This window comes from Carcharodon carcharias, chromosome 17 (genome assembly GCF_017639515.1).
Source record: "Carcharodon carcharias isolate sCarCar2 chromosome 17, sCarCar2.pri, whole genome shotgun sequence".
In the NCBI taxonomy this organism is placed as follows: domain Eukaryota; kingdom Metazoa; phylum Chordata; class Chondrichthyes; order Lamniformes; family Lamnidae; genus Carcharodon; species Carcharodon carcharias.
In genome coordinates, this window is record NC_054483.1 from 95,642,122 (window position 1) to 95,660,192 (window position 18,071).

General features: G+C 38.3%; 1 protein-coding gene across 9 annotated transcripts in view; it reads left to right on the forward strand.

The window, feature by feature from the left end:
* The window catches only part of LOC121289876 (exocyst complex component 6-like), a 187,942-nt gene extending 170,457 nt beyond the window's left edge, over positions 1-17,485 (forward strand). For 8 of the 9 annotated variants that reach the window (XM_041209798.1, XM_041209802.1, XM_041209803.1 and 5 more), the window contains 2 exons: positions 6,784-6,896; positions 16,267-17,485. In XM_041209798.1, the coding sequence (XP_041065732.1) occupies positions 6,784-6,896; positions 16,267-16,399 (246 nt within the window). In that variant the 3' untranslated portion in view covers positions 16,400-17,485. The remainder of the gene's footprint in view (positions 1-6,783; positions 6,897-16,266) is intronic. The other variant, XR_005945666.1, reaches the window with a different exon arrangement.
* Positions 17,486-18,071: the final 586 nt, after the last annotated feature.

The following is an 18,071-nucleotide window of genomic DNA, read 5'->3' on the forward strand; positions in this document are numbered from 1 at the left end:
TAGTATAAAATACCGTTTAGTTTCAAGATTGTTGATTCTTACAATGCTGACCTCTAGCCTTCTCATTTTTAGTCATGAAACTCAGCTAGTGGGAAATCTGCTTATTTTAAGACTAGTGAATAATCTTAGTTTTTCCTGCTCATGGCTCCAAAATACCCCACCAAGTGGTTCAACCTGGAACTGATGAGTTTATGTGCACCGTTTAAGCAGTTTTGAGAGTTAGGTAAACTGTTCCAGGGATTCAAAAAATAATTATTTGGCAAGTGTTTAAGGTTAGAATTCTGATCAGAGTCTAGAATTCTATTTGATTAATTACTAAGTAATAACTCATGAGAAATATGTCACTTGCCCAGATAATTTAAACGTAAATAATGATCAAATTAAAAGTCAGTGCTTTCATTTATTCCAGCCAACCTTAGTGCTGATTCCCTCAAGTAATTTTGTGGAACATTTTAGCTATCTTAGATGATACAGTAATTACAGTGTGTACAATTTTGTTAGTCTCTAACAACATCACTGGATTATATTTTTAAATGTCAGGTATATGCAATATATATTTGTAAAACTGATCATTGCTTTCTGAATTGATAACTGTTAGTTTCAAACAAGATTACTACTAGACTTCTTTAGTGCACTGAGACCAGTTAATTATAAGAAAACAATTGCACTTAAGCCAATACACCTATTCCATGAGGTTTTATTGTTATATGATGCTCTTAATTCGTCAGCTCGAATTGCTCCTGCCATTAAAGATGGACCAGTGGTCACCTGTACTTCACCCTGGTGTAGTATCGTTAAAAATATTCTCTGGATATAGCCTCAGTTTAGAAAATCCAAATCTGTAATTATATACTAGTGGATGTTTTGCAGAGTTCAAATGACGTGGTTCACAGATTTCCCATAATCACAATAGTGCTTTAGTAAATGCTAGTGGCAATGCTGCTTAAATTACTTAGCATCCTGTTTTTGGGCATTATACCTGAATGGGATTTAAGTTTTGAATGTGTGTTTTTGCTATGCTATTACTAAAAGTGTTTGGAAACAAAGTATATAGCAAATTAAAGTATTATTGCTTAGCTAAGTTTTGTCAAGTAATTGAAGGTTTGTGATTATAGGGAAATTATTGGCAGTTAAATATTTTAAACTGCTGTTTGTGGAAGGGATAGTGTCATTCGGTGTGTGAGAAAATGCAAACGTTGATTTACTTGGAATTTCAAATAGCTTCTTCCTTTGATACTTGCTCCTACTGTTGATTGCCTTTTGAATTTGTTTGGATTCTCAGTTTAGTCACAAGTGTGGTTTTAAGTGGCTTATGGTTCAGTAGCGACATAGTCTTAACTGGCAATATAAAAGAAAAAAAAATGAGGTACAAGTAGTAACCATTTTTGAAAGAGTAGCGTGTTTTATTTCAGAAGACAATAGTTAACTCATGCATTCATTGAATTAACTCCTTACTTAAATAAAATGCACAAGGAATTGGTTTTAAAAGTATGCTTTACATTTTAGAGGCTATACTTTAATCCCTGACTCTTTGTTTCGTTCCTCATCCCTTTCCTTCCCCACCCTTCTAACAACATAGACATTGAGAACACTCAGCACCATGTAGTCTGTTTTCATTTGGAGGAAAAGATAGTCATGGGTGTTTGGTAATCTATAACTATTGTCAGCACCATTCTTTAATTATCTAATAGGAGCCAAATGCCAGAATCTCTTCCCTCTCTTCTCTAAAGAAGTTCTCTGCCATAGTAAGGTGCTTCATCATTTTACTGACGTGCCTGAGAATTGACAAAACCTGCTGTTGGGCAGTTCTAGGACTTCAGTTCTCAATATGGTTAAGAGATAAGTCATGCTACAATTGAACTGGCAGGCTATGTAATCTAGGCTATTTCTGGATTTTGGGTTGTATTATCAACTTATATGAAAGCATTTTTATTGCTCAAATTTTCATTTTCTGCCATTTTTCAGTTTGATCTGTTATGCATTGAACTGATTAAGTTTAAGGCAATAAATTGTTTGCTTAAAAAGTGAGCAATTTCTATATTTCAAATGCTTTTCTTGCCAATTTTCTGTCAAGTTTTCTCCTCTTCCAACTTCATCAAAAGCCGTTGATAGCTTTTTCTTTCCGTGGCTGCTGAATGCGCTGGTTTCATAATTGAGCCTGATCCTGTCCTTGTGGATATACGTCCAGCAGAAGTTCCTGGATGGTTCTTGTTGTCCAATCATCTCTCCATCACTCAGGATGGTGATTAAAGCTGAAAGTTCCCTGGTCTGTATGACTCAACTACCCTCTGGATAAATCCTGAGTGACAGGGGAGATTCAAACTTTTTCTTTTTTTTTCTCTCTCCAGCTTTCCCACTCTCTTCCTTTCGTAAAACTGTTGATTGTTGCTAGGGTGCAGGTTTTGTAGGCATTGGCATCCCCTCTACTTCTTCCAAATGGTAAATCTTAAGATATGATTGTAGACCATGCATCTGCAAACTGCAAATAACTGTTTATATTTTGTTTGCTCTTAATATTGGCTTATACAGAACAATGCATAGAAGTTAGAACACAGAAAGAAGCCATTTGGCTCAATCAGTTTGTAATAGGCTTTCCTCTTGAGACCTGATCATATTTACCCACCCTGTTCCAATATTTCTTCAACAATTTTTTTTCTACATCCTGATATCAAGTGATGTCTTTAATGTCCTGTGATGTTATACCCCGAAATTTCTGTGGTCTTCCACAGCACTGGACCTCCTTTCAGAGTGAAGTGACTGATTTTTTTTAAACCAAAATGCATTATCTCACATTTAGACATTGAATTTTTCTGCCACTTTTTAGCATATTTCAACATCTCATCCTCTCTTTACAGCTCCTATTGGTCTTCTAAAGAATTAACTATATCTCCTATTTTGGTTATCAGATTTTCTCATAATTCCTTCTACATCTGTATCCAAATCATTGATATACACAGTGAACAGAAGTTGCCACAGAATTGAACCCTATGGGATACCACTACCCACCCAACTACTGTTTTCACCCTTCTAACCAATTTTTAATCCAGCTTGCTGTCCTCCTCTAATTCCACAGCTCTTAGTCCGTTCTAGTTAAATCTCCATTTGATATGTTGTCAAAGAGTTTTCTAAAATCTATTTACATTCCATGGTATTTTCCCTATCTCCATATCTGTTACATTCTCAAAGGAGATTTGTCATGCACAATATTTCCTTTTGAAATCCATGATGACTTCTAACTATTTTCTCTCCACATGGATACTTGATAATTTCATCCTTAATTAAAGGCTAACATTCCTACCACAGATGTTAAGATGACTGGCCTATAATTACCTACAGGAGCTCTGAAGGAGCACAGGCACAGTGACAGACTTACCCATCCTGCAAGCCATCCTCCATATCAGTTACATGTATTTTAGTGCTTTGATGCATGAAGCCCAAGGAAAATTTCAGAGTGTTAAGGCTGTCATTTGTAATTTGCATTACGATTTTTGTTCTATGCTGAAGTACAAGCACACATGGAATATAATGATAAGGTAAGATTGCGAAAGGTTTGCATGGATAAGCAGCCGATGTAGAAAAGCTTGATGGGCAATATTTTGTGGCATAGAATCTTGACCATTTACTTTCCCCTTGGTACTTTTTGCATCATCCGGATTTCTGAAAGTATGTTTTCTTCTCTTAGCAATGGCTCCCACCTTTGACACAGTATGAAATCTTGAATTTACTGGCTTGATATTTCATCTAATGGGTGCAAATGTAAAGGAGTGCAAGGGCAGAGGGACCTGGGTGTATATGTGCACAAGGCATTGAAGGTGGCAGGACAGGTTGAGAGAGCAGTTAAATTCCTTTTACAGTAATCATATTAATAGGGGCATAGAGTTCAAGAGCAAGGAGGTTATGTTGAACATGTATAAGACACTAGCTTGGCCTCAGCTGGATCATTGCATCCAGTTGTGGGTGCTGTACTTTAGGAAGGATGTGAAGGCCTTGGAGAGAGTGCAGAAAAGATTCCTGAGAATAGTGCCAGGGATGAGGAGCTTCAGTAATGAAGATAGATTGGAGGAGTTAAAGACTGTTTCTCTTGGAGAAGAGAAGGATGAGAGGAGATTTGTTAGAGGTATTCAAAATCATGAGAGGTCTGGACAGATTAGAAAGTGAGAAACTGTTCCCACTTGTGAAAGGATCGAGAATGAAACTGCACAGGTTTAAAGTAATTGGCAAAAGCAATTTGAGAAAAATCTTTTTAACACAGTGAGGTGGTTAAGGCCTGAAATGCATTGCCTGAGAATGCGGTGGAGGTAGGTTCAACTGAGCATTCAAAAGGGAATTAGACTGTTACCTGAAAAGAGAGAATTTGCAGGGTTACTGGGAGAAGTCAGGAGAATGGCATTAAGTGAATTGCTCATTCAGAGAGCCAGTGCAGATAGGATGGATTGAATGGCCTCCTTCAACTCCATAACAATTTTGTGATTCAGCAATTCTGTTACATGTTGCATTGTACAAATTACCCTGATGCTTTAAAAAAACATATTTCTTGTAAAACAAGTTTTAACTTGGTGACCTGCATAAAGAACTGTTCTATGCAAAACAATTATGAACCTTTAATTGCACTATAGAGGTTGTGGCATTCTACAGTCACAAATTCAACAGTCTTTCTTGTGACCGGCTTGACCAATAATCAGTCAGTTAATATGTATTTTAAGCAAGATGATATAGATATTCATTTTTACTTCTCTGTAGGTGGGGGACTGTGCTGCTCTGCACTGCCCCACCTCAAGGTTGGACTACAGATTAATGAAACGTACCTGACTGACTCTAGTAACCAAGGGTGAAATTGTCCCAGATTTGCGCTAAGTACAGTAGTGGGTGAGTAAAACGATGTTTTAGCTGCCGGCTGTGATGGCAGGTTTTCATGCCGTATCATCCCAAACCCGCTATGTTACTTACACGTTCCCGGGAAACATGCCGTTTCCATGGTGGGCGGGCTCTCATTCGTCCGCCACATCATCACCTTGCCACTTCATCACGCCAGGCACCACATTTTAAAGTGCATTTGCACTCAGTGCTTCCAGCCCAGGACTTCAGCAAAGAAGACATGGCCCCAAAAGGCAAGAAGGCTGCAGCTCTCCAGTGTCTTTTGGACACTGTGGAGGCCCGCTGTGATGTCCTCTATCCCTGCTCTGGCTGCAGGAGGGGCAGCTACATTACCTCTTAGGCTTGGTAGACGATGGCACTGATCACCACTGCCATTGTTGCACAGAAGAGGTTGACCGTCCAAACCAAACATGTTCATATGTACATAAATACAAGATTTTAAAAAAAATGTTCAAAGAAAGACTTAAGTAAATTATTATAGCCTGATGAATATTAGACAGGAAAAGATTAGCTGGTCAGTCTTGATGCCTTATCCATAACAGTACAGACACTCCCTACCCACCCAGTGACACGTGATCTCCTCGGAGAGGTGAAAAAACAATTAGGGCAAGAAAATCTGGAAAATTCCTCTCACTCTGTGTAGGCAATCAAACTGGTTCAGAAGACATAAGCACCCACCCACCTCTTGTATTGCATGACCTGCACTCCAGAAGATGCACAACAAAGCTGTGTTCACCGCACACGCTGGCAACTTGTTCCAAAGGCATACTATTCACTGGGAAACCAAGAATGGCCTAATATACAAGCTAGTTCTTCCCTACGTAACATGACTCTGAGCCTCTCATCTGTAGGTGAATGTGGTAGCCATCCTACATGCAAACTGTCATAGATAAATCAACAACTAATTGTTTTTGGTGTTGGTTGAAGGAGTGATTTGGCCTAGAACATCAGCAAAGTTCCTTATCCCTTTTTAAATAGTGTTATGGGAATTTTAACAACCCCGTTTAACAATCAAACTGGAAGTGGTTTAATGTCTTAGCTGAAGAATTGCATCTCAAAAGTGCCTGAGTACATCATTGCGATTTTAGCCCTTATTATATGTTCTTGGAGCGGGGCTTCAACCTCAAAAGTTGAGAGTGCTGCCAACTACATTAAACTGACACCTGTTAAAAGACAACCAACGTTTATTCAGGAATTGAGGCGTTGTTCAAAGAGATTGCTGACATTGATGGAAAAATGCAGTCATTCTGTTACCCTGCTACTTTGATTTTCAGAAAATCATGGTAGGGAGCCACAAGGATAAAATATGATTCTGAACAGAGGACAAGGAAAGGGAAAGTAAGTTCTGTTTTCCATTGGCTTTCCAATGGTAGACAGTATCACATACAAGATGCAGTTAAAAATATGAGTAACGTTTAAGAGGTTGCAGGTTTGTAGTTCAGTGTAGCTGTCCTGGAACCCAAGCGTCAAAATACAAGTACTTTATCAAGTTACTTGTACAACACTGGGTTCGGCAAATCAGGAAATGAGTAGACGTTTGAAGCAGACTGTTAACACCTGTCCAGTTCGAATTTGTTAATTTAATCTCTTCAAAGTGGCTTCTGGCATTTAGTACTTTAAACTTGGAAAAGTTTCTTTTGTATGATGCTTATTGCATTTCGATTCAAATCGGCTAACAATTCAAAGTTGCAGAGTTGATTTGAATTGTGTTTCAACTATTTGTGCCTAATGGCTTTAAAATAAAATTAACTGCGTGAAAAAGAAGTCTCAGGGTAACCTGCTTTTGGTTCAGTCCTACTTTCATTCTATGAGAGATGCATTCCTTCCAACACGAAGGCACTTAAATATAAATTACACCAGTACTTATTTTAAAAGTGTGTAATACTATGTATTGCTTGCCTTTTGTAGCTACTTGACCTGTTTATGGTGTGGGACTGGTCGACATATCTAGCTGATTATGGGCAAGCCACATCCAAGTATCTGAGAGTGAATCCCAGCACAGCTCTGATCCTTCTTGAGAAGTAAGCAGTTATATACAGCTTTATGCCTCTTTTACGTGTGTGTTAAGTATGGTTACCAACTACCTTAGGCAATATGTAACATGGTGATTCTTTGTTGTGGTTTGTATTATTTTAAATGACTTGCATTCTGAAGAAAAGTATTAGTCTGTTTAGTTTATTTCATGTTTACTTTCTTTTCCATTTTGTATTGTCATTTATAAGATCAGGAAGTTATATTATTTATATTTGCATTTTAGATATAAACTGGAATTTTGGTCAAAATGCACATTGCAAATTCCAGTACATTAACATCAGAATTTTGCAACTGTCCTTCTTCTAATTGCTTGAAGTAGGTTTTGCCTTTCTCTCATCATTCATTATTTCATCATTCCTCTTTTGCTAAATTGTTGCAAAGCAGAATCTACAGAGGGTAAGTAGTTTGCATATTCTAGGCAGTGCTGCTCGTTCATTGTTGTGAATTGAGGCTATGTGGCTCCATTGGGAATTGCATTTTATGTTTTAGAAATTACTTTCATGATTAATGTGTGCATATTTAACATCATAGATTTATGAGCCATTGACTTAAAGCATTTGTGACAAGCTTGATTATAAACTGCTTTGATTTTTGCTGTCCTAAACCTGTTTGGGAAAGTAGCTACCATCTAAAGCAGTTAACATCCAACTTAATGACATTGAAAACTATCCCTTTGAGCAATCTAATGAGATTTTTTTTTTGGTAATCTAAGTAAGTTTCCTGTTAAGACAGAAATAAATTTTGATTGTTGTGGTGATGTTTTAAGTTTTTGATGCTGTTTTTTTGTGAATGCAGTTTACACTGACTTCAAAACCAATGAATAAGTAATCTGTTTATCCACTTTTGTGTACATGACTCATCTTCATAGAGTTATAGCATATATCTATCAAGAGCAATTGGTTGTGCATAATGCATAATTTGGCTACAGTTGAAAAAACCTGGAGAAACACCAAGAACGGTCAACATCAGAGAAGAAGTTTTTTGTTAAATTATTCTTTCACGGGATGTGAGCATTGCTAGGCCAGCATTTATTGCCCATCCTTAATTGCCCTTGAGAAGGTGGTGATGAGTCGCCTTCTTGAACCGCTGCAGTCCATGTCTTGTAGGTACACCCACAGTCCTGTTAGTACCATAGAAAAGTTATGGTTCAGAAAGAGGCCATTCAGCCCATCATGTCTGTATCAACCAAAAGAGAGAGAAGAAAAGAAACTAGCTACTAATTTTTAATCCCACTTTCCAGCACCAGCACCTTGTCTGTAAGCTTGCATGTTACAGCACGCAGAACCAGGTAGCTTTTAAATGAGTTGAGCATTTCAGCCTCAACCACCAAGTTAGGCAGTGAATTCCAGGTGCCCACCACCCTCTGGGTGGAAAGGATTTTGCTCATGTCTCCTCTAATCCTTCTACCAATCACCTTAAATCTATGCCCCCTGGCAATTGACCCCTCAGCTAGGGGAACCAAGTCTTTCCTGTCTAACCTAGTTAGGCCCCTCACAATTTTGTACACCTCAATTAGGCCACTCCTCAGCCTCCTCAGATATTAGCAAAACAACCCTAGCCTATCCAATCTTTCCTCAAAACTGCAATTTTTCTGCTCTGGCAACATTCTTGTAATCCTTTGCACTCTCTACAGAGCAATTATGTCCTTCCTGTAATGTGGTGACCAGAACTGTGTACACAATTCTAGCTGTGGCCTAACTAACGTTTTATATAGTTCCTGATTACATCCCCGCTTTTGTATTCAATACCTCAATAATTCCATTCACAAAAACATCCATCGACCAATACCCTTTGTATCCTGTTGCTGAGCCAATTTTGGATCCAATTCATCACCTTCCCCTGTATCCCGTGAGATCTCACTTCTGACCAGTCTGTCATATGGGATTTTGTCAAATGCTTTACTAAAATCCATGTAGACAACATCCACTGCACTACCTTCATCAATCCTTGTAACTTGCTCAAAAAATTCTATGAAGTTAGGAAGACACAATCTTCCTCTAACAAAACCATGCTGACAATCCCCGATCAATCCCTGCCTTTCTAAGTGACAATTTATCTTGTCTCTCAGAATTGATTCCAATAATTGGCCCACCACCAAAGTCAGACTGACTGGCTGATAATTTTCTGACCTATCCCTTGCACCCTCTTAGATATTGGTACAATGTTCACAGATCTCTAATCTTCTGATACCTTGCCTGTATCTAGTGAGGATTGGATAATTATCCTCTGAGCATTTGCTATTTCCTCCCTGGCTTCCTTTAACAACCTGGGATACAATCCATCTGGCCCTGGTGATGTATCTGCCTTCAAGGATGTCAGTCCCTCCAGCACTTCTCCTCTCATTATGCTTATTGTATCTAATATTTCACACTCCTCCTCCTTAACTGGAATGTCTGCATCATCTTTCTCCTTAGCGAACACAGAGACAAAGTACTCATTGAGAACCCTGCCCACATCTTCAATATCCATGCACAAGTTACCATGTATATTTGATAGGCTCTACCCTTCCTTAATTATTCCCCTGCTCTTAATGGACTAGTAAAACATCTTTGGGTTTTCTTTGATTTTACCTGCCAGTATTTTTTTCTTATCCTTTTTGCTTTCCTCATTTCCTTTTTTACTTCACCCCTGTACGTTGTATACTCCTTTATATAGACTTTCTACAATATTAAGCTTTTTGTGACTGTCATAAGCTTTCTTTTTCTGCTTTATATTACTCTGTATGCTTCTGGATAACCAGGGGCTCTAGATTTGGCAGTACCACCCTTTTTCTTTATGGGGATATGTCTACATTATGGCCATAGAATCTCGCTTTTGAATGCCTCCCACTGATTTGACACTGTTTTCCCTTCTTGTAATTGTATCCAGTCCACTTTTGCCAGTTCACCTCTCAGCCATGTAAAATTTGTCTTCTCCAATATAGAACTTTTACTCTTGTTCTACCGTTGGCCTTTTCCATAATGATGCTAAATCTAACTGTATAATTGTCACTATCTCCAAAATGGTCCAAGGAAGGGAATTTCAGGATCTTAACCAAGTGATGGTGAAGGAATGGCAAAAGAGTTCCAAGTCAGGATGGTGCAGGGTTTGGAGGGGAGCTAGCAGGTGGTGGTGCCCTAATATGCATCTGCTGCCCTTGTTCTTCTAGGTGGTAGAGGTCATGGGTTTGGAATGTGCTGTCGAAGGAACCTTAGTGAATTGCTGCAGTACATCTTGTAGATGGTACACACTGCTGCCACTGTGCATCGGTGGTGGGGGGAGTGAATGTTTAAGGTGGTGGATGGAGTGCCAATCAAATGGATCTCTTTGTCCGGATGGTGTCAAGCTTCTTGTGTAGTTGGAGCTGCACTCATCCAAGCAAGTGGAGCGTATTCCATCGCACTCCTGACTTGTGCCTTGTAGATGGTGGACAGGCTTTAGGGAGGTGAGCTACTCACCGCAGAATTTTAAGCCTTTGACCAAGTTCTGTACATCTTAAAAGAAAGAACTTGCATTTATTTAGTGCCTTTCACAACCTTCAGATGTCCCAAAGTGCTTCACAGCCAGTGAAATATTTTTGAAATGCAGTTAATGTTGTAAATAAGAAAACACAGCCAATTTGCACAGGGTTCCATGAACAACAATGAAATTGATAACCAGATAATCTGTTTTTGGTGATTTTTGTGGTGGGATAAATATTGACCAGGACTGCAGGAGAACTCCCCTTCTTGTCTTTGAATAGTGTCCTGGGAACTTTTACACCCATTTGAGATAGTTAAAGATGCCACCTCCAACAGTGCAGCATGATATAGTTAAGGCTGGTGCTATTTAGATACTGTATAGTAAGTCCTTGTTTTAAATTGTGTTTGTGTTCCTGGAAATTGCAACTTTAAGTGAAACAACTTTGATTCCTATGGGAACCCATGAATCACAATATTAAAGCTGGAGTTTGTTTCTTGCCCAGAAGAAGCAAAGTACAAGTTGAAATACTGTACCATACATGGTGCAGTACTGTACATTTCTAGCTGAAATAGCTTGCAAAACAAAATAAATCACTGATTATAAAAGAAACCCTGTATAAATTCAAATTGGATTACACTCACTAGTCTTGAGATGTTTCAAAACATCCAATTTCACTGCTTGGCTGATGGCTTTTCTTGCTGTCTTTGCAGCAGCAGGCTGTTACCAGCACTTACTGGCCATTTCTGGCTCAAGATTAAAAGTAATCTGGAAGTCTTACCTACAGCAGGCGCTCCTCAAACTCAACATTTAGATCAAATTTAAGTCCAACTTTTTGCTTGAAAAAAAACTTCTGGCCTGTAGGGATTTAAAAAAAAATTGATGCTGCCTCAAGTACAGTGGAAAAAGCCTCCTTAACAATGGTGCTAATTGGGCCACAGGACACGATGTCACATGAAGGGAACAGACGCACAATGACGCGTGCGCTGCATGATGACAACAGGCGCCAATGACAGACAGCAATGAAAACGGACAACAATGACACAAAATGACTCTAAAGTGAAAATCGCAACTTAAATCGGGGAAAACAGGCCTGAAACAAAAACAACTTAAAGCGGGGTGACTTGAAACGAGGACTTAATGTACTTTATTTTACACTATTTTTATCCCAGTCATTACAAATTTACATTTCACTTCATTTCTCCTCCTCATAATGTAATGTTTTGTTCCATATTTCATGGTTTTTCTTAAACCTAAACCATTAAGTAATCATTGGGAAGCCTTAATTTTGCAGAATAATTCATTGTGGAACTGTACTCCATTCCTTTACAATTTCATGGAGACTTTAGCCAAAAGTGTCTCCACCTCTCCCAGAACAAGCCCTCACCTTCATATCCATTTATTATTCAGATGTTGAATATTGACAGATGATTGCCCATGACTTGATGTTCATGTTTCAATTCAACCCTGTTCTCAAATAAAGTCGGAGTCGCAGCCCTTTCTGAGCCCAAGGACTTACAGTCCAACCATGATCTGGCAAAGATTGGTTTGCTAATATAGAACTGGGTTATCTGGTGCCTCTGTATGGCTTTTGGTGCCTGAAAAACCATTACTCAGCTATGAAGGACTGAGAAGGGAGGCAATATTTCAGCCCTCATAGTGTTGCAGCCTAAATCCTACCTGTCAGAACTTTACCAGTTTCATTTGGCTCATGCTCCCTACTATAGGGGAGGCAATGGTGTAGTGGTATTGTCGCTGGACTAGTAATCCAGAGATCCAGGGTTATGTTCTAGGGACCTGGGTTAAAATCCTGCCATGGCAGATGGTGGAGTTTGAATTCAATTAAAAGTCTAATGACCATGAAACCATTGTCGATTGTTTGTTTTTTTTTACAACAAACCCATCTGGGTCACTAATGTCCTTTAGGGAAGGAAGTCTGCCATTCTGGCCTGGCTTACATGTGACTCCAGATCCACAACAATGTGATTGTTCAGAGGGTATTTAAGAGTCAAAGTCAATTAGGGATGGGCAATAAATGCTGGACTAGCCACCGACGCCGACATCCAATGAATAAAAAAAACTATAAATGGAACAATTTAGATACTCCAACTGTTCAGAAACCCAGGCTTGACTCTCGAATTTTTTTCCCTCCCGCTCTAAACATTGGCTACAGCCAAGATGGTAACAGCCATAAACATGGCCAACCTGGATAAAATTCTTCTTCCCCAAAAGAAGTAAAACTGCTCTCTAATTTGGCTTTCTTAATTTCCCGCTGCTCTGACCCAAACTCCCTGTTATTGGCAGCAGGAATATCTTCAGTACAGCACTCATAAACAACTTGCCCTTCTCCTCCCTCGCCCTCATCCCAGGAGCTGAATTTAATTTGCTGCAGTGTTTACTTGAGTGCGAGTACTTGAATCAGAAAAATTTTGAGTAATGGATATCACCATGTTCTCTGAAACAAAGCCTTTATTATTCTGCAAAATTAAGTAATGGAATTACTGTAAATAATGAAATTCTACACATGCTGGAGATAGTTACAGTTTCTGAATAATCCAAAGACTTGTAGAAAATGAATTGGAGGTATATTTTTTTCCTTTTTTTATTCATTGATTATGGCTAGTGAGAGGAAGTATCACTTTTTAAATGATCATAAAGGAAATGTAAATAAGGCTGACCATTTGATTCAACTTAGTTTATCCATTCAGGAATAGCTGACAAGTTCTCCCATGCCTTCCCTTGCAGTATCCAATTGTTTCTTAAATTATTCCAGCCTTTTTGGATCCACTGCTCAACTTAAATCTACTTCATGCCTTTTATATGAAGGATTTTCAGACATTCTAGCTTTACCTTTTATAGTTTGAACCCGTGACACCTCGTCATACTTTCAATTTATTTTGAAGTAATTTTCCAGATCTACCTTTTCCAAGCCACCTTAATAAAATGACCACTCAGTTGCATCAGCTTTATGGTATCATCTCTGAACTGCCTCCAGTGCTTGAATATTATTACGATTCTGGTAGAGATCGATAAGTCTATTGAAAAGCAAGTAACAGGTTTCATACCTGGGACAGTTACTTTGTGCAGCACAGGGACATGAAGAGAGAAACCAGGGCAGCTGCTGTTCTGAAGGGCAGAGGAAAAGACTGTTTTTGTGTTAGGAACCGAGCAGGATGCTGTCAGAGCAGGTTCTCTGGTTGAAGAGAACAGATGGGACTTTTGGAGTTTTAAGGCACAAGGAGTGGCTGAAGTGGGCCTTGCTGCTGTATTATATGTTTTAATATACCTTCATCAAGTTACCTATATACATCAGCAAAGTGAACCAATGCAGCATCTTTGAGCCTCTCTAAGTAACTAAATTTTTTTAAGGCGGGAATTCTTCTTATGGCTCCTCTGAACCTTTTCCATAGCTTCTGTATCATGAACCATATGAAAGTTCCAAAACTAGCTACAATTTTCTAAATAAGCTTTAACCAAGATCTTTTGCAAGGATAAGATAGTGTGCTTAGTTTTATATTTAATAATCTTACTAACACTAACCAGTACTGCATTTGCTGTGGCTGCTGCTTCTCTGCATTGGCTCTGTATACATGAATACTAAATATATGGGTGTTGTGTGGTTTATTGGTCTGTAATGATTTTATTAAAGGCAAGTTATTTTCAGCAAAATATATCAGCTGAAATTTCATAAGTCAATAATCATAAATTCTTAATAGATCTATGCAGATTCAGTTCCCACTCAACTGGATAATCGGGAAAGAGAAATGCATATTGAATGGCAACCAGTAAAACATGATCAGCTGTGGGTGAATATCAGTAGCTGAAGAATTGCATGATGTAATTTCTTACCTCTAGCCACTGCTGATGAAGTAAGACAAATGGAGGCAGTGCACAAGGCACCTTACCTCACTGAATCCAGAAAACATGCTGACATTCAACATAAAGTTTTAAAATAAACTGATGGTTTCTGGGAGTCACAATTATAGGTTGTTTATTTACTATTTATCTGAAATTTATACCGTGGTAAACTTCTAATGTAAGCGCACCTTCCTATCAGTGGTAGATCTCCCAATTCCTTAGCTTGTACTAAAAGAAATAAACCAGACATCTCAAAGCACTTGACAACCAATAAAGTACTTTTGAAGTGTAGTTACTATAGTAGGAAATCCGGCAGCTAAATTGCACACAGCAAACTCCCACAAGCAGCAATTTGATAATCTGATATTTTGTGATGATGATTAAAGGATAAATATTAACCATGGCACCAGGGATGAATAGCCTGCTCTTGTTTGAGGTAGTGTCATGGAATCTTTTACATCCATCTGAAAGGGCAGTTGGGGCCTTGATTTAACATTTCATCCAAAAGATAGCACTTCTGACATTGCAACGCTTCCTCAGTACTGCACTGGAGAGTCTGTCTTGATTTTTGTGCCAGAGTGGAACTTCAACCTCAGACCTTGTAACTTAAGAGGTGAGAGTGCTATCAGCTGTGAGCTAGGGTTGGCACTTTAGAGAGCTACAACAGAGAGATTCCTGTGTTCTAACCAACTCTAGTTGTTTTCTTGATAAATGCCATGCCGTTTTAGTATTCATAGTTGAATAGCATATAAATTAAGTAAATCAGAAGGGACACAACTAGTAACAGCATTGATTGCCCTGATCCAATTATCCCTTTAGCCCCACTTCCCTGAAGATTATACATAATTTTGACTGTTTGTACATAGTTCTATGGGAGATTGACTGACTGGAATGTATTTATATAAAAGGTGGCTTTTCGATCTTTTATCTTTTTCACAAGAGATCTCTGGGGCCATGCCTGTCTCTTGCCTTAATTGAAAGTGTGTTTATTTTAAGACTCTATTCAGGGCCTTTTTGAGATGAAATGGATGTCCACCGATATGAATACACGAACTGGATTTAGCTGGGCATCCCTGTCAGTCCACTTGTAAAATTGCTTGTTTGGAAATAAATTATGGACTGGAGTTGGGATAGTCATAAGTTGCACTTGATTTTAAACAATTACAGTATTATTTAAGGTTTTATTATACCATGCATTCTATAGCTAACCTGAATCCAAACCTCCTCCTAATGTTGTTTTGACCCAGCTTTGAGGATGTATGCAACAATTGACCATAATTATTTTCCCAGTGTTTCCTCCCCCATCGCTTTTTATGGAAATGTATTTCCTCAATATTTAATCTCTGGGAATTCAATATAGTGAGGCAGGGAACTCAAACAACAACTTGTATTTATGTGACTCCTTTAATGTAGTAAAACTTCCCATGGCACTTCAGAAGAGCACTGTCAGACACAATTTGACACTGAGTCACATAAGGAAATGTCAGGACAGGTGACCAAAAGCTTGGTCAGAGACGTAGGTTTTTCAGGAGCATCTTAAAGAAGGAGAAAGGTAGTGAGGTTTAAAGTAGGAATTCCAGAGCTCAGGGCCTTGCCAGCTGAAGGCTCTGCCACCAGTAGAGGAGAGAAGGAAATTGGGGATGCACAGGAGGCCAAATTTGGAGAAATGCACAGTTTGCTAAGGTTTCTAGGGCCTGTAGGGAGGAATGAGGCCATGGAAGGATTTGAACATGGGTGAGAATTTTAAGTTTGAGGCACTGCATGTAGATCAGCAAGCGCGGGTGATGGGATGAACAGGATTTGGTGCAAGTCAGAATATGGGCATCAGAGTTTTGGATTATCTGAAGTTTATGGAGGCTGGGAATTAGGAGGCCTGTTTCATACTCTTAACATGATGTGCCACACCAAGTCATACTTTCAAATATCACCCAGTTTTTTCTCTTTCAGTGAATGGTGTGCTGTTTTGTTAATAGACTTGTGTTGGGTAATAACATTTACTTGAATATGTAGAAAGTTTTGGAAGCTGTATATCACTAAAAGTGTGGTTTATTTCTTTTTCAGAATGAAAGACACCAACAAAAAGAATAACATATTTTCCCAGTTCAGAAAAAATGATCGTGACAAACAGAAACTGATGGAGACGGTAGTGAAACAGCTACGCAGTTTGGTGAATGGTATGGCCCAACACACATAAGACTTGTTGCCCTCATTATTTTGTTCTTACCCTTTATCATTCTTCAACCAGCATTTGTATACAATAGATGGTCAAAGGAAATTCCTGAAGGATAAGACTGTATCAAGTACAGAACAAACAATTCAAAATGTAAAGGGTACAGTGGAATAAGATGAGGAGAATTGGGGGAAAATGTTTTGTATGTATTTTTCAAATCATGCAGAAGTTGGTGTATTGAGATTTTCTGAATATGTGCAGTGGCCTTTACTACACACGGCAAGCGTTTATCACAGTTTCCAAAAAACTAAAAAAAAAGGAACGAGAAAGCTAAAAAAAATTAGAGAAAATATGCTCAATTATTGGGCACTGTCAACACAGAGGAAGTTAGGTTGGGTAAGTTAAAATATTTCACACAGGTTTTACCAGTTGCAGCTGCAACGTGATTTTGTTTTAGTTTAGCAGTAACACTGTACTTTCTAACTTTGTGCAATGGATTGACAGTGACATTACTTTGTAAATAATAAAACAAAAAAAGCCATGATGTTCCAGTCTTGCATACAGAGTTGGCTGTTGTCTCCATTTCACTTTATTGACCAGGTGTTTTGTATGTTTTACCTGCATTAATGTTCTATCTAATTTGTTTTTCATTATTCACATTGTGAAAAATGTTCAGCATTGTTTTATCTTTATTCACATGACAAATTTTACTGCACACAAATTGCTATTTTTCAGTTTTTACTCAGGGCTGTACTATGTGAATTTTGTTGGTTTTTTTTGCAGAAATATAAAAATAAACTTGAAGCACTAGCCTGTAGCAATCACAAGTAATGAAATTACTTTTGATTTGCTTCAGCACATTTCTCTCCTTTTTGATGCACATCTTGAGTCATAGATCATTGATGATAATGATGGTGTTTTCTTCTGATTGTTTCTCTGCACTCTCAATTTGAAACATAGTCTTCACTATCTTACTCTTATGACCTCTTTCAGTTTGTTGACTACTGTTTGTAAGACAGACAAAAATGAAGGAAATTAAATTCTGTAAATTGATTCATTGAAGTACTTTATTCTTACTCTGTAATAAAAGTAACCCTGAGCACTTTTTAATTGCTATTTCCTGAAGTCTCAATTTTATTTCACTGGCTGATGCACACTTACATTTTACTTGTGACTAGGAATTATTTGGTCAATTTTGGAATTTTGCTATGTAATTTTACATCCTTAAAAGTATGATCCATACCTACTATTGTGTTTGAGGGTAATTCGTTTAAGTATTGCCCCTAATACTTCAATGTAAGGTTTACTCATTAATCACTTCATGCCAGCGTCACTCGCATTCATCCTTCCATGCCAGCAGCACTTGCTCACACAACAGAGTGCCTTGACAGTTGTGGTCTGAAAGAAGCAGACAAGTAATGTTTAACCCACAACTTTAAAATCTCTTTTAAAAAGGAAAACACATTAAGGAATGATTGCAATGTAGTAATATAATTTCATGACTCATATCATTATAAGTCAACCTAGCATCACGCTTACTGCTTCGTACCTGCTGAATGCATTAAGTAATATACTGTAAACACTCTCTGGGATCCTTTATTCTGGAAGGACTTTGCCCAAACCAATATCTGGAGTGTAACAATGAATATCCAGCAGAATTATGTTGTGCTGCCAAATCTGCTTTGCTCACTGGCAC